Genomic DNA, 25,011 nt, shown 5'->3' with positions numbered 1-25,011 from the left:
CCAGGGGCCAAAAAATTAGGGCAGCTGTCAGTTATTAATCAAGTCCTGGCCATATGGGGCCGATTGTTTCAGAAACGACTGTTCAGCTCTCTGGATTGTTACTAGAGATAGCAGTCTGGCCTCCTGCACGTCTGACAGAGAGCAGGCAGGCTTCCTGGGTGGCTTGTTGTAGATGAGGGTGTTGGTTTCCTGAGCTGGTTGCTATAGTTTGTGGGTCAGAGTTCTATGTTTATATATGGTCTGGCCATCATCCGTTTGTTCAGTTTCTCATCTTTCGGACAAAGACCGCTGAGTCTAGGCAGCTGACCCAGAGCCAGCAAGGTAATTCCCAGCATTTCTAGGGAGCCACTTTGGGACATAGCCAATTCCATAGGCCGCCTTGCCCAGAAGTGCCTACACACCACTTACGAGAGCACATCCCTCCTAACCCCATGCGGCATGATGACGAAGGAGGAAGGGAGGGGTCGTGGTTATGGGAGCTCTGGAGTCCTAGGAGGAGAGGAGGGACGAGTGCTCCGTAGTTCTCAGCTGCCTGCAGCTGTAGGTTAGAACTCTGTGGGCAGGTTTGAGCAAATACTGATGCAGGGGTCCCATACCACCTGCCAAAGAGTCTAAGTTAATATAGCACGCTGGAAATCGGTATTTTTTCAAAACTTCCTAGGTGATTCTAGTTGATTCTAGCGTGCAGCCCACGTTGGCAGCTGCTGACCAAAATGAATAAACTTTTAAGAGACACGGGGAGCAAATATTTAGCAATTAGTGAACATGGAATCAGGGCATGGAAAGCCTTCAATCTTTCAGTCGGACTAGAAAAATAAAAGCAGACTGACCTAGAGTAGCAAATAGACAGCAGCATGGAATGTGAGCCTACGTACCTGAAACGGAAATGCTGCAGGATCTAAACCATGGGCATAAGGAGCAAATGAGTACACTTCAAACCATCGTAAACACAACTGAACCATACCTACTTTAAGCGGCCGTCTGGATCTTCATTTTAACCATGAAATGTTTTATTCCTTCTCTTTAAAATGCCATTTTATCATGTCTTAGTATTTCTCACAGAATGCAACGAGTACACACACGCATGTACGTGTGTGGTCAGCCTAAGTTTGCATGTTTCTCAAATACTTTACACAGAACAATTACGATCGTGGCATATAAACTCCAAAACCTGAAAAGAATCACACAGTCACTCCACACAGCTGGTATCCATTTTTTTATTTTAGTCATTTCTCGATTTTCAGAGTTCCCAGTTTATCTGAATTTGATACAATACCACCCCCTGGTGGGAACCTGTGGGGAAGAAGCACACTGGAGGCTTTCTAACACTACAAGGAAAGATTAAGATCATCTAGTACGCTGGTTTTCTCTCTCTCTCTCTGTCTCTCTCATTCCCTTCTCTCTCTCCTTCTCTCTCCCTCACTCCCTCTTCCAGCCGAATGTTCTCTTTAAAAAAAAAATCATATGCAAAAGCTCAGTGAACAAAACAGTAAAATGGAGTTATGCTGGGGGCTTTCTCTTTCCCACCTTCTCTTTGCCAACCTCACCCCCCCCACACACAACCCCGGATGTCCAAAATAGAACTTATTATCACTAAACACCAGCCATCTCCTGCCAAAATTAAAATTAAAATTACATCTATTTCTCTAAAGCGTCCTTACCTTAGTGACTAGCACCTCCTTTACCATTCATTAAAGCCAAAACCCTCCTGAGCATTCACAATACATATGAACAGATTAACTCTGAGCAGACCTGAGCCAAGAAACCAGGTTAGATTAATTTATTTCAGCAATTCCCAAACTTATTTTATCATGACACATTTCCCCTCCTTCCCAGGAGTTTTTGTTTTTTGTTTTTTACAACTTGCAGAAAACTCTTTGGATATATTTCATTCACAATGATTGTTCCATCCTAATCAGCAAATTAGCTCTTTGGCTGCACCTGCTACTCAATCTTCAAAAATGCTTGGGCAAAGTCAACCACGCAACAAGCGAGAGTGCTCAGTCATTTGTAGTAAGGGAAAGTACCACCCGTAGGTGACTGACTCCAGACAGCTATTGAGCTGATGCCATGTTCATAGGTAACTTCATCCCTGTCTTCTAAACATCATGACCAGCTGAGGGGAGGAAGAGGTTGCCACAAGTACTAGGAGGAACCATGCTTTGTCTTCTGTTAAATGTAATAAGCCTGTGTTGCATGATCACCGTGTATTTTATTTAGAGGGACTATAATGCTCACTTGAATGCAACCCACAAACATCATGGGCGTCTCTGCAACTGACAGTGAGTTAAGTGTTTTCCATACATTATCTCTTGCGGTGGATTTATTAGCCAAAAGATGTCAAAATCCCTACAGTTTCCAGCATCCTTGTAAATAAGCACAGAGCTTTGAACACCGGATCTAAGAGAAATCTTATTCTATAACAAGTATTTTTAACAAAAATAGAGTTTTATGCCCTATGTCATTAGTAGTAGACTTAAGCCTAATTCTACACTGGTACTAGATTAGGTTAGTACTAGTCCTAAGGCTACTAAGGATTCATATTGCATCATTTCTAATTTTGAAAACAAAGATATATCTAATTAAACTTTCATGCAATGGAAAAGTTATTGGAATCAGTTCTGGTGCTTAGATTATATTTTGATCGATAGTCTCCGGGGCCATTTGCTGTCACTTCATGTCACCTACAGCTTTGACTTGGAAGTGGGGGTCCTGAGGGCTCGGACACACTCGCCTACCAGGCTGGCGGCCTCCAGAGCAGTGCCCCAGTGCACAGAGATGCCCCCGCTCCCATGGCCGTAGTGGTGGACCACGGGCAGCCTCCTACCGTCCTGGGCTAGGAGCTCTGTCTGCAGCCGCAAGCCTGGCCTGAAGGGCCTTAAGCCCACCTTCTCCCTGATGTCGCAGGCTCCATGGAGGGAGGGCTCAAGAGCACAACAACGGGAAAAAATATCTCTGCTAATTTCTGCATCTGGAGACAGATTCCAGTCTCCTTTTTGCCTTGTTCCACCCAGGATTACGTTGGATATGCCGGGATAAATATATGTCAGCCCACTCCCATCTCGGATAAAATGCTTCACCCAGGGAGCCTGAACTCTGAGCACTTGGCCCCGCACAGGGAATATCTTTGAGTCTCCTGCAAGCTGTCTGCTTCCAAGGCCTGAGCAGTTGACCACGATGTCGAAGGATGGATGAAGCTCCCACAGGTCTCCTATTCGTCGGGTGAGTATCAGGACCCCACTTCCTTTTAACCTGGGAAGAACGAGAGAGACCATTAAGTGAACCTCAGCAGCTTCCTGCGCAAACCCTCACAGGAAATGATGGGCAAGGCCACCACATCCAGGGCCCAAGGAGGTCAAATTCTTAGCCACCGACTGCCTCGCATCCTTGGAAACTGGGGATTCCTAAACTGGAACCTAAATGAAAACCTGTTTCAAAAATTCAAAACAAATGTCTTGTCCTTTTCATGTTTTACAAAGTTCCTGTATCATACTAGCTGCTAAATGAGTACTAAATCAATCCGTATTTTAAATCCCCTAGCCTTTTTTTTTATGCCATTTATTTAGCACCTAAATTTGCAGCCTTAGGCATTTTGTCTCATATTCTTAACTCTTGGATGTTCCTTTTCTTTATTCTGGTCTCCCTAACTAGATGTTTGGAACAGGGGTCACACCCCCCACTTTATGTCTACCACAGGAATGTTAGCACGAGACGAATGCAGAATATTTGCAGCTGATGGACTGAGAGTTGTGGTTGATAATGATATTTTGGACCAAGTATATCCATAACAAAAAGAAAGGGCTTGGGGCACCTGGGTGGCTCAGTAGGTTGGGTGTGGGACTCCTGGTTTCCACTGGGGTCATGATCTCGAGGTCCTGGGATCAAGCCCCGCATGGTTGGGTTCCTGGCTCGGTGGGGAGTCTGCTTCCCTCCCTCTCCCTTTGCCCCTTCCTCACTCTTTCTCATGCAGGCGGACTTTCTCTCTCTAAAATAAATAAATAAATCTTTTTTTTTTTTTTTTAAGGAAATGGCTTATCTAGGTCCTGTAAATCTTTTTTTTTTTTAATTGTGGTAAAATACACAGAACATAAAATTCACTCTCTTAACCATTTTTAGGTGTACAGTTCAACAGCATTAGTTTTAATACAATCACCTATGAATTTTGTGGTGATACTGACCAACATATTGCAGTGTGTTAATATTCCTTAAAATAGTGAATGTAAAGAAAAGATGTTTAAAAAGAGTTTAGGAGGGCTCTTCCCTTTACCAATCAGAAGACCTTGGTCAAGTTATTTAATTTCTGTGAACTTTAATCCTCCATCCATAATTTGGAGATACCAGTACTGACTTCATAGGCTCCTTGTGAAAATGAAATGAGACAGCATCTGGAAAAAGTTTGACACAGCACATAGCACATTGTAGTTCCTCGGTATTTTTTTTTAATGGGGGGAGCGGTGTGGGAAAAGGTATAGTTGCTATGCTACTATAAAATCCAAAAGGCGTTTGCCTGCTCCCCACACCCATCTATCACTTACATTCAGTGGTTTAATAGAATGACGTTTGGACTTCAAAAAATGTTTTACATTGATTATTATTTGAACATTATCTTGGTTTTCCTTTTAATAGATTGTGGATTCCACGTGTCGATAGTTAACCGTTGTGCTCTGTGTTCCAACTATTCTAATTAAAACTCAGAATTATTCTCCTAATTCAGAGAAATAAAGGAATTTTACCAGCCTGGGGACTTGACCGAACTGAGCTTGTTTCCTCAACTATTACCTAAGGATAAGAATGTTGAGTCCACAGGGTTTTTATAAATATTATGTATAAATTCAACAAGCGCAAATGTCCTCTTCTTCCATTTCAAGGGTCCCCCACTGGTTGCTACTAATGAAAGCCCACTCTCTTCCTGGAGACTTCTGAAATTATCATAGCGATTGGAAGGCCCCTGCAGGCTTGCGGTGCTGAATGCCTCCCTGGCCTTGACCCCAGGAGGGAACTTACTGAATGTGCCAGGGCGCCATCATCCTTGTACTGTTGCGATACAACCGCGTGGTGATGCCCAGTCACTCTTGTCATCCCACGGGCAACGCATCAGGGGGCACCAGGGTGTAGGAGGAAACCATACCTGGAAGCTGTATGTTGGGTGACCAAGCACTTTTACAACCATACAAGGTAGTTATTTTCTTCGGGGGTTTTGGATGACATGGTTGGGGGTATAAGCTTGGAGACTTTCCCCGTAGGGTTTCCTGCAACTGAGCAAGACCTCATTCTAGATAGGGAGAATGCCTTGTCCCAACCTCCCATGAGGAAATGTGGAGACGGGGGACTCAAGAAGTTGTGCTCACTAAATAGCACCAGACCAATGTCTCCTGGTCATCATGCTAAAACCCAAGGGTGCCCATTTTCACCAAACCTAAAAGTCAGCCCTCTGCAGGACCACGTCAGCCTGAAGCATAAAGTGTGTGTGGGGGTGCGGGGTTCAGCAAGAAGGAAATTGAGCACATGTGGCCCTGAGAGGGATGGGGCTCCACTAAGCACTTCTTTATACACACACACACACCCCACATCCCAGAAGCAAAGGGGAGTCTCCTCATCCTCTCTCTTCTCATGGGACTAGAGGCATCCTTGCACCCCACCTCCCATCACCTGCCGCAGCCTAAGCCATGTAAGAGAGGAATCCTGGGCAGCATGAAATAGGGAGGTGAGTGGGGCGCCTGGGTGGCTCAGTCCATTGGGCGTCTGCCTTCGGCTCAGGTCATGATCCCAGGGTCCTGGGATCAAGCCCCACATCGGGCTCCTGCCCAATGGAGAGCCTGCTTCTCCCTCTCCCTCTGCCTGCCACTCCCCCTGCTTGTGTGCTCTCTCTCTTTCTGCCAAATAAATAAATAAAATCTTTTTTAAAAAGAGTGAAAAAAAAGAGAAAGAAATAGGGAGGTGGGGGTTCAGTGTGGAGACCCACTGGGGGAGAGGGGTCATGGGGGGAAGGCAAGGCCCTGTGAGCTCTAGTACGAGGGATGAGGCTGCTTTGACCACAGCGCTTGGCCTCTGGGTTCAGGAGGGAGGAACCGGGAGCGGGAGGTCAGGGCAGGATGTGGGGTGCGGCCCAGCAGGGACAGAATAGGGGGTGCAGCGGAGCCAAGGTACTGCCCTAGAAGCCGTGTGTGCCTGGAATTCACCTGCTGAGACTTAGACCCAAAATTGTCTGGGGAGCCTAATGAGTAGAAACTGGGGGAAAACATCGTTTTTGTCATATAAAATGTTAAAGCACTTTCATCTGGCCAAATACAGCCATTTTAACACTCCTCTGGTAACATTTTAATAGCTTGTACCTTTATTCTGGGAAGATGATCCAAATAGGCCTGTGGATTATACAAATACAAAGTAAAAACTCTTCTAAGGATTCAAGATGGCTTTGGGGTGAGAGGGTACATGACTGTCTGCATGAAGGTCAGGAGGCTTCTCTGCAAACCAGATTGCTTCTGGAAAATTGGTGCCCACCAAGGAGGGTAGAGAGAAGAGGGGATGGCGTGGTATGTGTTCCCCAGCTGACTCCTCACGCTGGCTAGAACTTGCTCGTTAGGGGACGAGGGCCAGAGCCTGAGGACCAGAGCCTGAGGGGCCTGATGTGAAGAGAATTGGTGAGAGTCAGGCCTGAGCAGCGGAACCCCAGGTGTCAGAGCTGGAAAGAGGACAGTTCTCCCCACTGCTGCTATAGTTTCAAGTGCGTTGGAATGAGGAAAACAGCATTGAGTTTTTGAGCCACTGATGAGAGAAAGAGTGAAGAGCTAGGAGGCCATTGCTAGAGATGGAGAGAGAGGCAAGGAGGCTGGGCGAGCACAGTGACCAAGAACCTGGGGGGGGGAGGGTGTAGGCCTGGCTTTGGGAAGCATTTTGTGATGTCTTATGTATGCGTTATTAGACATAGTCAACTAAAAAAATTAATCCTTGCTTCAAGCCTGAAGCATGACACCTTATAACAGTGATCAAAAAATTAACTGTGTCCGGTCTATTTGAAAATGAGATTAAAAGGAAACCTAATTTAAAAGCTCACTTGGCAAATAGTACTATGCACACAGATTCATAGAAGAAGTCCACTGTTTCCTCAAAAAGTTAAAAATAGAACTATCCTATGACCCAGCAATACCTTTGGATAGGTATTTATCCAAAGGATACAAATATACTAATTCGAAGGGGTACATGCACCCCGAAGTTTATAGCAGCATTATCAACAATAGCCAAACTAGGGAAAGAGCCCAAATGTCCAACAACTGATGAATAGATAAAGAAGAGGTACTGTGTGTACACACACACACACACACACACACACACACAGGACTACTACTCAGCCATAAAAAAGAATGAAATCTTGCCATTTGCAATGACGTGGATAGAACTAGAGGGTATTATGCTAAGTGAAATATGTCACTCAGAGAAAGACAAATCCATATGATTTCATTCGTATGGAATTTAAGAAACAAAACAGATGAACACAGGGGAAGGGGGTAAAAGGGAGGGAGGCAAACCGTAAGAGACTATTAACTCTAGAGAACAAACTGAGTGTTGCTGGAGGGGAGGTGAGAGGGGGGATGAGCTAGATGGGTGATGGGTATTAAGGAAGGCACTTGTGATGAGCACTGAGTGTTGCACATACGTGACGAATCACTAAATTCTACTCTTGAAACCAATATTATACTAAATGTAACTAACTAGAATTTAAATAAAAACTTGAGGGATGCCTGGGTGGCCTGTAGATCAGGGAGCCTGCTTCTCCCTCTGCCTGCAGCTCCCCCTGCTCGCGCTCTCTCTCTCTCTAACAAATAAATAAGTAAAATCTTAAAATTCATTAATTAATTAATTTAAAAACTTGAAACAAACAAAAGACTACATCATCTAATAAGGAATAAAATAGAGGAAAAAAGAAAAAGGTCACTGTTCCTTCATAGTGACACTTAGTGTAGCTATACCTAAAATAACTTATAATAGTTAGATTTTAAATATACATATATATGCTTACATATATATGCATATTTTACATGTGGTAGGAATGTAAACAATTTGTACTCAGAGGGTCAATGGTGATGTTTTCAAGATATATCCACAAATTCTTTGAACCCTTTAAGGCTGAAGCCTAATTCCCCTCCCTTTGAATGTTGGCTGAACCTAGTCACTTGCTTCTAATGAATATATATAGCATATATACACACACACATATATATACACATATATATAAGTATATATGATAAATATATATTTTTGCAACATGTGATGTATGATCTTGGATTTTCTTTTGCTGTAATATATATTATTGGGACAATTGGCAAAATCTGAATAAGGTCTGTAGATTTCAGAAATATACCCACGTTAATTTAATGCCCTCATTCTGCTTAGTTGACCTTGGTTATATAAGAGAATGGCCTTGAGTTTAAGAAATACATATTCAGTATTTGGGGTAAAGTGGCATCACATCTGCAGCTTTCTCTCAAGTGGTTCAGAAAAAAAGGCATATATTTAGAGGCAAAAGGATAAAGCAAATATGGTAAGTTTAGGATTTGGGGAATCTGGGTGAAGAATACATGGGATTTCTTGTGTTTTATATATAGTCTAATACTGACCTGACCACATGATCTCATCTGACGGCCATATTCCTCACTCATTTCCTTGCAATGCATATTCTGATAAAATCAACTGCTTTCTATTTCCCACTTCTCAGAATATCCATCCCGGCTCTGACCACGCCATGAACTTGCATGCTCCATTCAGGAGTGCAGCGGCCTCTGGTCCCTTGTGTGGACGAGGCTCAGGGCTTCCATGGGCAGGGTGGTCCTCGGGGGGAGCAGCCGGGCACCCTGAGTCAGACCAGGCGGTGGGGCTTCAGGGAACAAGTCACCTGTAGCGCTGCCTTTGGGCAGCTACTGACGCCCCACGGGAAACACCTAAGGCTACCACACCACACACAGCCTCCATCTATTCCCCGCTAACCTTGTTGCCATCATCAGAAAAACCAAACACCATCATTCTGCACCTGCCTGGCTGGTATCCTCCCACTTCGGCCTTGCAAAGCCAGGCAGAAAACGGGTGCTCACGTTAGGCTTGCATCTGGGACCATCATTTGTCCACAGCTCCTCTGGTCAGAGGCCACAGGTGCTGGGAGGAGGCAGAAATACCTAGAAGCCTGGAAAAGGACAGTTGGGCTCCAGCGGCAAGGTGCGTGTTAGTGTTGGGGAGGCAGGGGTCTGCTGTACACAGGAAGGCACCTTTGCAAGCTGGACATTTATAAGGCAGGGCCGATCTGTCACGTTCCTGATGTACAATCCATATTTCTGTCCAACTCCTGGGGGAGCCACATGAGTTTTTTTCCGAGGCACTGCTGTGAGTCAGGCCAAGTGGGAGAACAGAAGCTACAGGAGATGGGAGACAGGGAAAGTAACCGTGAGGCCTTGTTTTACCCATGGGAAGGAAGTACCGAGAGAGCAGTTCAGTGTGGTCAGTGCTGTGGTCAGTGCTGTGGTCAGCGTGGGCCTTATCAGGGCCACAGTATAAAGCATGGCCTCCTGAAAGAAAGCAATGCACCTAAGTTACAGGGTTCCCCAGCACAGAAATGAGGCACCCAGCTTTCCCGATGTTGTCACAGGCAGGACGATCCTGATCCAGCCGGGATGATTTATTTAGGTAGGACGTCTGGCAAAGAGACAGGCTCAGTTGACTTACTGCCTCTGTGATTCATTTCCTGGCCGGGGCAAGTAAAAAGCAGCAGAATATGACTCCACTGGCTGAGGATATAAAACATGATCTGCATGGCTGATTAAACCTCTGAGGGGTTTTTGTTCTTTTGTTTGTTCTGGATATTATTGGGCATCATTTCTCTTTTTGAGAGGGAGATGATCCCTTCTGTTCTTTGAAAAAAGCTGAAGATCTCAATTTCGGTTAAAAACATTTTTTTTTTTTTTGTCTTTCCTGAAAGTTTATATTATTTCAGAAGGCTGGAGCTTACGCTGGAGACATTTTTGTGCGGCCTGCTGAGTGAAAAGCCCGTTTTTGAGTCAGAACACTGTAGGCTGAACGCTCCCATTGTGTGGAAGGGGTGTAGGAGGGTGCACAACAGACCCTGGGTGTGAGGAACAAGCAGTGATTGTGTGGCTTCCCAGCGGGGCTCACCCTGGTGGAGAAGAGCAGGCGGCAGCCCACAGAGTGAGGCCCAGGGGTCCTACCCCCTCACCACAATGCCACCCTGCCTCTCACTTGGCTTGAAATCCTTGCCCGAAAGGCTAGCCTTGGGCATGGAGGAGTCCCTGCCCTACAAAGCCTGCCTCAGGAGGAAAGGGGACACATGGCTCTCTTCTTGCCCCACGTTGGCTTTCTGGCCAGATGTCAGGCCCTGAGGGAAGAGAGGACAGCTGATCTCCACAGAGAGAGGCCCTGTGTGCTATCTGTGCAGGCCTCGCTTTGGGGAGTGGGGGGCACAGGAGGAAGAGGAAGGTATCAGGGACACAAGACAGTGCTGAAAGGATAGAATGGGGGGTCGGTGGGACAAGGGTGTGTGTACTGTCTGTCTGAGGCACCCACATCCGGGCCTACTGTCATGGCGGATGTGTGTATCCAATACATGGACTGACAAAGACCTCCCCAGGACTCTAGGGGGGACAAGAGCAGCCCCTCAGGCCTCTTCTCCTTGACTCTGTTGCCTAAAATCCGACAGGAACCAGAGTGTTCCCAGGCACGAACCCTAGCTGACTGGTCATCAGGCCAATGGCACTGCTCTCAGGAGGTGGCTCCCTCTGGCACAAAGTACCACTGGACTCCAGGTTATTTTAAGTTGAGTGAAATGCTGACAGCAGGCTTCCAACTAATGAGACGGTAGCAGGATTTTTCCCAGGTCTTCATCCCACAGTTAGAAATTAGGCCTGAAAAGAAGGTCATTATGGAAATATGGGGCCTGTTTTCCAGAAGGTGATACTTTAGAAGCACGAAGAACAAATCATCCAGATAATATTTGTTTCCATGTGAAAGTGGTTGAGGGTGGCCCCCAGAGCTAACACATTTATTCTCAACCAGAGTGGGAGGGCAGCTGGGGTGGCGGCCATGCTGGGAACTGGCCCTCACTCACTGTGCCCTTCCCCCACGCAAGGGGATGCTTCCCCCTGCCCAGGGCAGCCCCAGCAAACTGGGAAGCTTAGGAAGACTCCTCAGAGAAGGGATGCATGCACTGGGGGTGATGCTGGTTTCCCTGCCTCCCCTCTCTCCCATAGCAATGCCACCTATTCAGGTGCTCCGGGCCCTCATGCTTCCCCTGCCCCGCAAAACTCCCCATCTTCCAAGAACCTTATCCACTGTTTATCTCTTAAAGCAAAATGAAAGCAATACACCCTCTCTCCCAGGAAGAATTTCTATTTAAGTTTTCTGTCTAGACTTTATATCCAATACTTCATTGAAAAATTAGAAGAAACTACATGCGCGCGCGCGCACGCGCACACACACACACACACACACACACACACACGTGATTACCATAAGCTCAAGACTACTTCTAGGACTTAGAACTTACCCTGGCTAATTGGAGCTATACCTCCCTTCCATTGGGCCACTTAGAGGACCCCACTCTGGCCCTTCTCCAGCTGTGCATGAGAAATGAGTATGTGGGGCCAACGGATGCAGCCAGGGAGAGCCCCTCTTCCTTCACTTCCAGTCCCAGTGAGCTGGGAACCCACGATCCCCATATTTTCTCCCCACTTCCAGGGCCTGCACTGTCTTCCTCTGAGGGGCAGACCATGCCACTGTGTGCACCCTTGCCCAAGGGGTGGCCAAAGGACAGCTATTGGGGTGAAGTCTGAATAGAGCTTGGGTGTACGGACTAGGGTGTCTCATGGCGTGCACCTAGAGTCCCCTGCCACCACGTTACTGTGCAGCACTCCTGAGAATCCAAGATTGCTAAATGTGGTTGCACATCATAGTTGTTAAAGTAAAGGGATAAACGATATTTTATTTAATGATTTGTCAGCTTGATTTGGAACTTGGAAATATTTACACATACCCATATGGGCTCTTGTATGTATTCTTGTCCCAGGCTGAATGCGGTAGAGGAGGGTCTGATGTTGGGCGTGTTCTCTACACTCCAAAATCACAACAGAAGGAAACTTCAGGGCACAAAGGGAAGTAGAAGGGAGACAGAGTAAAGGCATTTTATTTCTGCACTGAATATAAAAATTTAAAATGTAGCATTGCATCAGGTTTGTTTTAAGGAAGAGATGGAAGGAAATATTCATGAAAAGAAAATGTTTTTCTTCTCAAAATTGGAGTGTGTGGAATGCTGTTGTGCCCAAAAGTAAGAAAGTGCTAGAGATGCAGAAATGTCAAAAAGACACAAGAGCAGCTTGAAGGGGCTCCCACTGGCCAAATGTTAGGCAATTTGAACATCAAAATAAACAATAAGACTAATAGATTATAATTCATTGAATAAAATAGGAATCCCCGAGTCCATACTGACATAAATAAATAACTGAATAAACATGGGGGGGGCAGTTTTTCCTTATAGGAGAAAGCAAACCAAATGTGGAAAGAGTTAGAAATTATCACTTGGCAGGGCACCTGCGTGGCTCAGTCCGTTAAGCCTCCGACTCTTGGGCTTCGGCTCAAGTGAGGTGTTGTGAGCTCAAGCCCTGCTTTGGGGGAGCCTGCTTGAGATTCTTTCCCCTTTCCTCTGCACACCCCCTTGCTCTCCCCTCTAGTCCCTCCCCCCTCAAGTAAATAAATAAAATCTTTAAAAGAACAAAATTATCACTTGGCAAACATTGTAGTAATGATTGAGTCAAGAACCATGAATGAGAGCTAAAGCTAGTAGGCTAAAGTTTAATGAGGAGCAGGGTATTTACACAACTTCAAGGTGTACTTTGACAAAGCGTTTAGTAATTACAAAGGGAAAATGTAGTAAATTCACATTGGAGATAACTGGCAGGCCAGGTGATCCAAGTTAACGTCACCAGAAGGGGACACACCCACACGACGTGCCTCCTAATATGACGCGCTAGGGAGCCAACATTCCTTCTGTGCGGTTCCACCAAAAACATATAACCTTAATTTGATCATGAGGAAATCTTTGACAAATCCCACGTGAGAGACCTTCTACAAAGCAATTGGTCTGTACTCTTCAAAAGTTATAAAGGTCATCAGAGACAAAGACAGACTACAGACTGAAGAGGCATGATAACTAAATGTAATGTGTGACCATGGATTGGATCGGGGACCAGGTGTCTCTATACAAAGGACCTTACTGGGACCTTTTGGGGGCAACATATGAATGAGGTCCATAGATTCCAGTATCAACATAAATATCTAGATTTTTATCATAGTACTCTGTTTATGTAAAAGGATATCCTTGTTCCTAGAAAATACACATGGCAATATTTAGAAATCATGGGGCATCATGTCTGCAACATACTCTTAAATGGCTCTGGGAAAAAATGTAAAAAATATACCTGCATTTTTATATATGAGAGAGTGAAAATGACAAAGAAACTGTTAGGAATCTGGGTAAAGGGTTATACAAATTCATCCACTTCCCTTATCTCTGTGTCCATTACCATCCCTGACCCCCCGCCATTTCCACACAGAGGAGCCAGCCCTTGCCAGTCTCTGTGATGGGGACAAACACTCTGCAGGAGTCTCCCTTCCCTGCTTCTGCCTGATCTGCTGAAGACCACAGGGATCCAGCCAGGTTTTCTATAGACCTTCCTGAACATGGAGAAAAAAGTCCAAGACAAAGGAGGCAAACAATAGATGTGGGGATAATAATGAAACTGTAGCCCCAAGTTATAAACCTCTCTAATGACACCTCACTTTTTAGACTCGACATTTTATACATGTTCTTCCATTTTTTATCATAATCAAACAAAATGGTACATAGTACCATAATGACAGTAAAGCTCGGCCCCTTGTGGCATGCCTAATAATTTCCCTTTATCCAAATTTAATTAAGATAAAGTATATGATACCTCCATCTCAAATCGCTAGCATTAACACTTCCAATTTCCTATTTCTGGTCATTTTTGTACTACAAGGAAAATGTACTGCAGAGGGAAAGATCGTGATGCTGCTGAAACTTGACTGTTGGCCGATGGGCAGCTTCATCAAAGGATGGCTCAAAATGTTTATTTATCAGCTGATATCTACAGGGTCAAATTTAGCATGCAAACATGGTTTAAGACCCAGTGACCAAGGCATGAAAGGGTGGGTCTAATGAAGACTGGAACTTACAAAAGGAAAATGTCCCATATAAATTGCTAACAGGTAAAAGCAAGAAGAACACTTATAAAAGCTACAGAGATATATTGTGATGCTCCTGACATGAGCCTAACAGACTTAGGCCCCCACTTCTGTGCTCCCAATCCACCCTCAAAATCTGTACGCCCCTTACCATAGGAGTCACTGTGATTGTTAATTAACATGCATAAACACACACATGCACACACAAACACACGCACACCATCACCCTCGTCAGACTCGGAATTCCTTAAGAAAAGTGATCATATTTTATCCTTTTTTTTTGGACCAGCTTCTAACACAGTGCCAGGTTCAGACATAGATGTCGAAAACAGAATCGTGGGATTAGTGAATTGTAGGAATCAATTATCCTATGGCCCACACCTGGGACCGGATCGTCGTTGCCACTCCTAGCCCGAGTCACTTTTCCAACGTTTACACAATAATTCACCTTGTCCCTCTTTATCTACCAAACATACAGATTTGGGGATTGAAAAGGCCAATGTTTCACAACCCTCAATACACTTACAGTTTCTAGACTGAAGAGAAATTTATTGACGTGTCTCAAATAAAGATGCTCTTGATGTGTTTTCTAACTAAGTGGAATCAGGAAGTCCCGAAAACCAGGCCAAAATGCAAGTTCAAGGTATTTTGGACCGAACTTGGTGAGGAAGCAATTACCTAATCTAGATAAGATATGACCTCTCAGGTTTAGAGGTCTCAATTATAACAAAGAAAATAAGGAAGCTATTTTCTCTATCACTAATGAAAAAAAATTTCAAAAACAATTTATAATAAGCTTAAGATTCTCCATCTAAAGAACTGGAGCAAATCATATAATTTGATAGCTGGAAATATACTCTCTAAAAGTCTCCATTTTACAAATGAGGAAATCTAAGGTACTGTGTCGATGAGTGGGTTTTACTTACTGGTGGGCTGGGGACCAAATCATGCAGCATAAAAAAGAACCATGAATCATGCACTAGAATAAGATGGATGTGTTACTCTTGGTGTGGTGTCATTTACTGTTTGTGACACAAATACTGTCTTCAGATTGTTTGACACAGCCCTGGCCATTGGGAGCAACAGGACACACTGCAGACGAGCTCTGAGGAACCACAGGGAATTTTCCATACCTATTTTATGAGGAGCTATGAAATTATTTATGGCTATGATAGATAAAGGAAGCAGCAAGGAGCCATTTCAACTGACCTCTTCTCCAACCATGGGAGGTAAGTAGGGATTTCACATTTCAGAGTCGTGAAAGCATGACCGAACACATGCTGGGGGAATTTCTTCAGTTCAGCCTCAGTCATCTTTCGAAACCCCAGAACCACATCAGCCCAGAATGGCACTTCTTCCGTAGGAATGCTTCGAAATATCTGCCAACTCAAATACATGTGGAAAAATTTCCTGAAATTTTGTGAAATACGTTTCCTGTGAACCCCACGTGACATTCTCTAAAGCATTTTAAAAACACACTTCCTGGGGCACCTGGGTGGTTCAGTTGGCTAAGGTCATGATCCCAGAGTCCTGGGATCAAGCCCTGCATCAGGCTCCCTGCTCAGTGGGGAGTCTGTTTCTCCCTCTCCCCCTGTCCCCCTCTTGTGCTCTCTCTCAAATAAATAAATAAAATCTTTAAAAATAAATAAAAATTAAAACACAATTCCCATACACATAAAAAGAAAAAGATCTACTCTTCCATTCTCTTGGGTTCAGGTAATTCAGCAGCTAAGTTTGAAATGTTCATGATTGAGGGGAATAAGACATTTAAAAGTTATGTTTTAAAAATTGGATTTAATGCTTTTTTTTTCCTAAAGAGCTATTGCTCAGACTTTTTTTATTGACTTATGATTATGCATTTTTGAGGAAAGATTTTGGTGTCTTGTAGAACATTTTATGTAAGTTGTAAGCATCCATCAGAAGCTTAAAGGTTGCCCTCAATTCCAAACAAAATATCTAAATTGGAGTGAGCCATGGTGGGTGTAGAGGAGGCAGAGTGCGAATTACGAGTTAAGTTGTGGGTCATCCCCTCACACTGTCAGTAAGAGAAGCTGAGTTGTCAGGAGGAGCCCAGTTACTGTTAGGCCACCAGCACCGCCAGGGTGGATGAGGCTGGAATGATACTGGTTGTTAGCAAGCCAGTAATAGCGCTACTAATAACTGCTAAGCATGTGTTTGGATTTTCAAGTCTTGGTCTGTTTTCATCAATAGGAATAAGTGTTGTAAATCATCGCTGCTCTAAAATAGCAAGGAAAATCACTTGAGTGCTGTACATAGTTGCTCATGATGTGGTCGTTCACACACCAGAATTTATATATCTCTAAGGAATTCATTCGAAGGGGCCCCCGGGGAAGGTATGAATGCTGTTTGCTGCAGAGCTCCACACTGGGCCTTCTTGCTCTCATTCTGCACACTCTCCCTGGGCTAGGTTTTCCCTTCTCTATCTTCACCATTGTCTACAGGCCAAACACTCAGGGGGCTATGCCTCCAGCCCTCTTTTCTCTTCTGAGCTCCACAACCAGACCCAGACCTATGTTGACTTTCTCTCTCTCCCCATCCCACATGCCATCAACTGTCAAGTCTCAAGTCCCATCAACTTCTCAAATCCATCTACTCTCTGTCCCCACAATCAACACCTAATCGGTTGTACCACCATCTCTCTCTCTCCACACATCTGTTCTCCACACTACAGGCAGGATATTTTTGACATATAAACATGGTCAGTTACTTCAATGTGTAAAATCTCAATGGCTTCCCATTACCCTGGATGTTTTTCATTCCCTCCAACACACCACAGTCACCTTAGACTCAGGTCTACGCATATGCGGTTCCCTCTACCTGGAATGCCGCCCCTTGTGTCCCTAACACTGTCTCTGTCCCCTTCACTTCTACAGTGTCACCAGACTAACCTACACTCGTCCGGATGGTCTCTGCTGAAACATCACTTTGTTCCAGGTAGCTTCTCAAACTTCCCAGAGCAAGTTTATTCTCCAATGATATACTTCCGTAGTGCCCTATACTCTCTTCTGTTGGTAACTCAGGTCTTATTTGCAACTAGTTAGATTTAGGACATTCCCTATGGACCATAAGCTATATGAGGGCAGGACTGTGTCTTTTTTTCTCAAAAATTAACTCAACATATATTTTTTGAGTGTTTACTATATGCTAAGCAATGTATACTAAATGGTTCCTTATTATATCCCTAATACCTAAGTGAGTACCTGATACTGGTGAATGCTGAATAAATTGTTTTGAAGAAATGCATAGATGAACAGATGAATAAGGCTATACATTTATGCCAAAGATGCTCAAGGACATTTTTGCTCCTGTCTTCAGCTGACTGATTCAAATCTCTCTCTCTCTTTTTTTTTTTTTTGTGGAAGCAAGTGGGACAAGAATCACTCATGTGAAAGAAATAAATAACTCTCTTTTAGACCAGCTTGAAGTATATTCCTTTTAATATCCTCGATGGTGGCAAAGTCTTAGTCTTGAAAGGACGTTTGGATTTTAGACACAACTGTTTCCAAAAATTACTTAGAGACAAAGTTTGTGAGTTAGATATGGTCACATTGGTTTTGGACAAAAACAAATTGTGGCCATAAATCAAGGAGAACAATTTTTCTATGTGACTCATCAGCTAGATTTGGAGTTAGAGTATCAATTCATCTTCAGAAGGTAGAAAAGAAATGAAAGTTGCTACTTGTGCAGACTGTGGGAAATTAGTGACGTCAACACTATTAGTGATGGTGAGGGGGGGCAAGAAGAGGAAAAAGGTAGAAATCTGCCTGATGCAGGTGTGCTCACTAGCAGAAAATGTCAGCGGACAGCCTGAGCAAAAGAGGAGAGAGGACAGATTTTTCCAAACAGTACAAAAGATGCAGTGGTTTTGAGAACTTAGTAAAAAGCAAGCATCCCTCTGTTCTTCAGAAAGCTATGGGGCATTACTGTGTTATCACATAGGATATCACAGGTGACATATGTGTTATGTCATAAATTAAAGACATAAAAGTGACAGAACGATTAGTGATCTCTTTTAAAGAAGCTATAGAAAGATATTGTCATATTCTAAATGCTAGTCTGCACTAGATATGCCGAATAGGATTTTTTTAACTCTTTCATTTAATTATGCATGTCTCCTGAAATCAGATATTAAGAATCAAATAGAGGGGCACCTGGGTGGCTCAGTCGGTTAAGTGTCCAACTCTTGGTTTCAGCTCAGGTCATGATCTCAGGGTCATGAGATCAAGTCCTGCATTGCATCCGGCTCCACGATGGGTGTGGAGGTTGCTTAAGATTTTCTCTCTCTCCCTCTCTCTCTGCCCCTCCCCAAGCCCCCACTCTGCTCCCGCACTCTTGCCCTCTCTCTAAAAAAAAAAAAAAAAGAAGAAGAAGAATCAAATAGAAATGTCCTAACCATTTCAAAAATATGGTTCCTAACTAGAGGGTATTATGCTAAACGAAATAAGTCAATCAGAAAAGACAAGTATCACATGATCTCACTGATATGTGGAATTGGACAAACAAGGCAGAGGATCATAGCGGAAGGGAGGGAAAAATGAAACAAGATGAAACCAGAGAGGGAGACAAACCATAAGAGACTCTTAATTTCAGGAAACAAACTGAGGGTTGCTGGAGTGGAGGGGGGGTGGGAGGGATGGGGTGGCTGGGTGATGGACATTGGGGAGGGTATGTGCTGTGGTGAGCGCTGTGAATTGTGTAAGACTGATGACTCACAGACCTGTACCCCTGAAACAAATACTACATTATATGTTAATTTAAAAAAAATTTTAAAAGAGTAGTCCCTAAAAATTGAAAATAACATAAAAAATATACTGTGTACCCAGCTGATGTAATAATCATACAAAGTGGTACTAATCCCAATAACTTTAAAGCAGAGTTACATGACTGTATATCCTTGTATGTATACCCTTACAAAAAAAATATAAACAAAAGTTTAACTGTTATAATAATCATATTAATAACAAAAAATATGGTTTCTAAATGGCACTTCAAAAGGTAACTTTAGTTACCTACAACATTTCCTTTTTTGGGACATCTCATTCTCCAATATCACACCTATGGGCTTTCCATCAGCCACGTGATCCGTACATAGTCCAAGCTCGGTGCTTACCTGCTATCAGTTTTTTTAGCCATATTTGTAAATCACTGCATAATCCCTGAGGAAACTCAAAATAGTATTTGTGATGAGAAACTGTAATGGCTGTTTAAAAGTCTAATACTATAAGGATGGCTGGGTGGCTCAGTTGGCTAGGCGACCAGCTCTTGCTTTTGGCTCAGGTCACGATCTCAGGGTCCTGGGATCGGCCTGGCATTCAGCTCTGTGCTCAGCATGGAGTCTACTTGGATTCTCTCTCTCCCTCTGCCTCCATCCCTCCTCCTGCACACTCGCTTACTCTCTCTTTCTCTCAAAATAAATAAATAAAATCTTTTTTTAGAAGTCTAGTACTATATATACTAATATATATAATTAATATACTAATAACTTGTCTTTCTTGACTTCTTTGGAGTAAAGCCTAAAATCTTCCTCTCACATCTAGTTCAGCATTCCGCTCACAGCAGATGCTCAACAATATTTCCCATATTGAATTCTAAAGTCCGTTAAGATCATTCTAAATTCTAAAATAACTTCAGATTTCCTCTCTTACCCAGATACCAGATGAACACCAGCATCTTCAGCTTCTGCAGAACTGGCAATTGCAAATAGGTGATCAAAGGTCTCTCTAAACCACTGCTTCTGCTTGGGAATGGGTGTGTCTGTAACCACGGGGGAAAGCAAAGCGGAACAGAAAAAAAGTGGCAATGATAACTATGCTTCAGACAAGCCCCTTCCTAGAAACTGAGAGAAAATAAAGAGGCAGGAAGGAACATTTAGATAACCACTACGTTGTGGTGGAGATTCCATCAGCAACCAGAGTTTTGAATGTTGACACATGCTGTTGACTTCTGTTCATGTAAAGATTAATCATCAGAGGGTAAATTGGCCAATCAGGACAAAATCTGATATATGAACCATCTGGAAGGTGGTCTTTGGCACCAGATAATATTCCAGACCTTGACGGGTCCATAGCCAATCTGAGCAGAAGTTAGTTCAGGCTGAGGGAGGTATATCCAGCTGGCCCCACAGTTGAGACGATAGAAGAAAGAACCTAGAACCTCTTTCCTGGGGCCTGAAAACATGGTGGGTAACAAGGGAAGATCTGTGGGGCCCAGGGCAACCAGACAGAGAACGGATTATACATCAATAGGAAGCCCAGATTCCTTACCCTCTGATACAAGGAGACAAGGTTGTCATTGTGGAGCTGAGCTCCTCAGGAAGGACTTGCTGCAGCCCCATCCAAGGCTGCCATTGCCTCCATCCCCCTCCAATCCATGGACTCATGCCATAGCTTAGGGTAGCATTCCCTGGGTCACTAGAGCATGTAGGGACCACACTAGGCACCATGTCTCTGGCAGAGTCCTGTGGATCAGTGCTCCCTGTCAGCCGGGCATCCCCGCCAGAACACAAGAGGCTGGACCCAGATCCTATCAGAGAGGAAATAAGGGTCATGGTTCAAGCCCCAAAATAGTAGTGTCCAGTGCAGGCACAGAGAGCGAGCATAATCAGGAGGCGCTGACAAATCCAAATGGGGTGAAGAATTTGGCCATCTGATCCATAGGGAAAAGTCATGAGGGAGAATTGAGGATCAGGCTAGGGACTGGGGAACAATAATCCTGAGGGGCTGCTGTGGGCGGGGAGCCATAGAGGAGGTGAGGGAGTTGAGGCAGAGAGGATGCTGGGTAAACTCTGCCTGAAGAGATGTCCCTAGAGTTCATGGTAGAGATGAAAAGGCCTCTGGAGACAGCCTGCTCCCCAGAGTGCCCAGGTCAATGAGGGCATTTCAGTAGCAGGGTTTTATAACAACTTATAACAAGAGTGCCAATACATATTTCTTTAATGGTGGATCTGTGCTGTCGTCCTTAAACACGTGCCTGTATGAACTCACCACTGTCTTCCAAAACTGCAGACTGGGCCACTGGCTTAGAAATAAGGAAGGAATAATAAGCTGCAAAAAGAGCTAAATTAGACCTCACATGAATTATATCCCAATGATCTAAGCCAGTGTCTGGGGCTGTATTGAAACGCATCCCTCTGTTCCCATTTCAAACCTTAACGACAAAATAGTGGCTGCAACTCACATGCTGTAGGAGTCATCCCCAAAGAATGGACAATCCCAATTCAGCAGTGGATAGCACAAGCCAGCCTGGTGATCTAATTCATGTTCAAGCACTGCTAAGAGAAAACTGTAGGTGGAGTAATGGTAATAATCGCGACTGTTGCTACAGCACTTACCAGGCACTGTTCTGACTGCTTTATGTGTATTAACTTATTAATCCCCCAGCAACCCTGTAGAATAGGTGTGGTCCCCATACGGTACTGACATTTATGAGCACAGAAGATATCACTGTTATCACTGGGGTTGGTCTGAAAGAAGCCCAAAGAGAAGACTGAAGTCCTTATCTGGAACACCAGAGTGAAGCACTCTCTGATCCAGGGGCCCCAACCACCTAGCTGAAGAGTGAGATCAGGCCTTGATGGCCTGCACGGACTCTTAGATGAGCCTCCTTCGCAGATGATTCCATGACTATCACGCAGACTTCTGACCACTCACCCAGGGCTGGTGCCAGCCAAGGGGTTCCTGGACAATGGACACAAGAACTCTGGTCACAAGAAAGGTGTCCAGAAAGTGTGAACTTGCATTCTGCAAATACACCAGGTTCCTGAGCTTATTTCCTGTGCACATGTAACTCTGATTAAAAAAAAAATAAAATAAAATAAAAGCTAAAATTAAAGCGGGGGGGGGGAGAGTAGAAATGAGGAAGTGGAGACAGTGAGCATAAACCTCATTGGCTACAAAATGATTTTGGTTTTTATTTAATGCCGTTTCCCTCCTCCTTCTATTTCATGTGAAGAATACAGAATGGAAAGCATGTGTAAACATGTTTTTAAAAAAATCAATGCATCTTTAGGCCCGAATACATATGACTGATTGTTTGTATACTGGCTTAGAAGTGAGGATAGTTTTAGTCCCATTACAAGTAATTTCTGAGCTGGTGGTCATGACTGGTATCGGTGGAAAGCCTTAGAATTACCAGTTGTGGTTGTCATGAGTGCTCTTCACCAAATACTTCTGGCTGGCTGCCTTCTGGGAGCCTTAGAGAACTGGACTTCCTGGCCACCTTCAGAGGGGTGGGAGCAGGGGACTAGTACTGGCCAACGACCTGTCATCAGAAGTGATGAAAGTTGCTTCCTGGCCAGAGCCTTTAACTGCTAGGGTGAGACCCCCCTCCCCCAGAGCTGTCTCCCCCCAGGCACAGGTACTGATGACATCCAAGACAGCAGCTACCCAGCCACTTAGGTCCCAGGTGATGAGCAGAGCCCTTGCTGCTGCTCAATTGACATGTGCTTCGAGCCAGAAACGAACCTTTGTCTTTTAAGCTGCTAAGGTTTGGAGGTTGTGTTTGTCCTGCAGTGTAACTGAGTCTTTGCTAACAGATGAACCAGGAAGAGGTTAAAATTGAGCATTACAGGGACATGCATATCCAGCTTTCCTTGTCCACAGAATGTCTGTCATATCTGACAGAGGAGCTAAAATCCCTGTCTTACCTGCATAGACATGAGGAATAAGCATGCCAGCTGCCACATCGCTTGTGGTATCAGGAGTGAACTTGTCTGAAATGACTGTAATGGAGCATCCCGGGACCAGTTTGGAAACACACATGGCGGTAGAGAGCCCCACCACGCCTGCCCCCACAACTGCGATCCGTACTGGATCCATGGGCCTGGGAGGAGAGAAAGTGTGAGCTATAAACCTTGTTTAAGGGTTCTTCCATCAGTACAAGGCCTGGCTTTGAGGACTCTTTCCTTAGGTCTCAAAATGAGGTCTTTCCCATCAGCATTTCTCATGGGATAAAGAGAGCCCCCTGTAAGCTCTCTTTCTGCTAAATGTTGGGGTATAGGACAACAACGTCTCAATGGAGTTTTAGACTTAGCACAAAACCAGCCTGAAGTTGCCTTTAAAGCACACTACAGGTAAATGGGTTTGCACTGGGTGGGGGGCAGGATTTCTACTCATTCTACCCCTTCCTAAACCACGTTTCCTGTGGGCACAGCCTGGGAAGCTTGGTGAAGTCCGCAAGGTGGACAAGAGCAGTGGAGATGCCATCTCTCCTCCCAGAAACCTCCTAGGAGCGGCCACTGAGAGGGCACGACCCGTGGGGCAAATTTGGAACTCAGCTCTTATCGTTTACAAACTGGTTTTTAGTTACAACAACGAGACAAAAAGTTTGAACAACTGAACCCTGCGTTCCCCTCTCCTGCCCCTCTAACTGGAAACCAACTCTCCTCTCCTCTCCCCTGCCTCTGTCACTGCTTTCCCACCCCACACCCCTCATCCCCCCCACCCCGTCCCCCAACCCCCGTGCCTGAACCTGGATTCCTTCCTGCGGACTCAGGGGCTGATTCAGTAATGGTGGTGGGGGGAGGGGCGCACCTCATGGCCTCCTAGCCTCAACTCCCTCATCTGCAAACCAAGCCATGTGAATTCTTTATTAGCTCCTTTGGGATGGAAATAAGAGAGACCCACGGAGGTTATCTCACAAAGGTAGCTCCTTCTGAGAGTCGGTATGGAAATGCAGGAGGCGGGCATCCAGAAGCCTGAGACTGGCACCCAACCTGGGAACTACAGGGTTGATGAGGGCCCGACACCCTCCCTCCTCCTCACCACTGAGCAGCAGGGGCCCGCAGAGCCTCGCTCAGCCGTCAGCTTCCCCAGCCACTGTTGCTTTCCTGCTTGTCTTTCCACTTCTGTTCCCACCCTCTAACTCTCTCTGTGGGTCTCAGGCTGAAACTCCAGAGAGAGAAAATGCAATTATTCCAGTTGGCCAATGTCATCTTTATCAAAGTTCTAGTACCAGGTGAGCTCACTGGGCTAAGCCAGCCTACAAATGAGCCTCTTGGCACGGTTGCCCTTTCCTGCAGATCATGGCTACCTGCCCATAAAATTCACCTTTCCCCTGGAGGGCGTTGGGCAGTTCTGCTGTGAGTGGGGCAAACATGGCGGAGCTCAGCCGTCAGTGGTTTCTTCCAGCTCTGACAGTCTCTGGCTCCATGATAATTTAAAGTCCTCCAATGAGGTTTAATGAGTGTTATTTCTATGTCTCAAGCAGTATATGCATTTCCTCAGCCATTAGTTAATCTGCTTCCTCCCTAGTGGGCTGGCTAGCTGAGAAGGAACAGGATTGCCGGGACAGAGGGAAGGGTCTGGGGGAAGGGAGAGACCAGTGGAGGGGTGGGGGCAAGCTGGAAGAGCATAGCCCCACTCATGTCCCCTGGAGGAAGAAGGCACCCGCATATCCCCTTGCTGGCTTTCCTATTTCACAGGCTCCGCTGCCCAGCAACTTTCTCAAAATAGCTCTAATAAATTAAGTTGAGAGGGAAAATAATCTGTGGCTGAGAACAACCAGCTGCCAGGGAGGAGAAAAGTGAGCCAGCAAGGTGGGTACATCCTGGCCCAGTGACTTGTGAATCACAGTCACCTGATCCCATTAAGACAGCCCCAAGCCCCCAGAGTACGTATAGAATGACCCCTGAGCTGCAAACAGAAGGATTCAAGTACCTGTCTCTGAAAAAGCGGTCTTGGAACCCACAGAAGGCTCTGGCATCAACACTTGTTTTCCCAGTGAGTGCTTGGT

At 44.9% G+C, this 25,011-nt stretch overlaps 1 protein-coding gene across 1 annotated transcript; it reads right to left on the bottom strand.

The window, feature by feature from the left end:
* Positions 1-1,231: 1,231 nt before the first annotated feature.
* Positions 1,232-25,011, bottom strand: DDO (D-aspartate oxidase). The gene is made up of 5 exons (XM_028104180.2): positions 24,936-25,011; positions 22,925-23,100; positions 19,926-20,034; positions 15,469-15,645; positions 1,232-3,252 (listed from the first exon to the last, which is right to left on the bottom strand). Exons 2-5 carry the CDS (start codon positions 23,094-23,096, stop codon positions 2,685-2,687), a joined length of 1,026 nt encoding a protein of 341 aa, XP_027959981.2. The 5' UTR covers positions 23,097-23,100; positions 24,936-25,011; the 3' UTR covers positions 1,232-2,684.

Source organism: Eumetopias jubatus, unplaced genomic scaffold (genome assembly GCF_037043125.1).
Source record: "Eumetopias jubatus isolate StellerSeaLion01/CBP00866 unplaced genomic scaffold, mEumJub1_p1.0 scaffold_6, whole genome shotgun sequence".
In the NCBI taxonomy this organism is placed as follows: Eukaryota; Metazoa; Chordata; class Mammalia; order Carnivora; family Otariidae; genus Eumetopias; species Eumetopias jubatus.
Note: the sequence above shows the minus strand (reverse complement) of the source record. Positions and strands in the feature narration are given on the sequence as shown.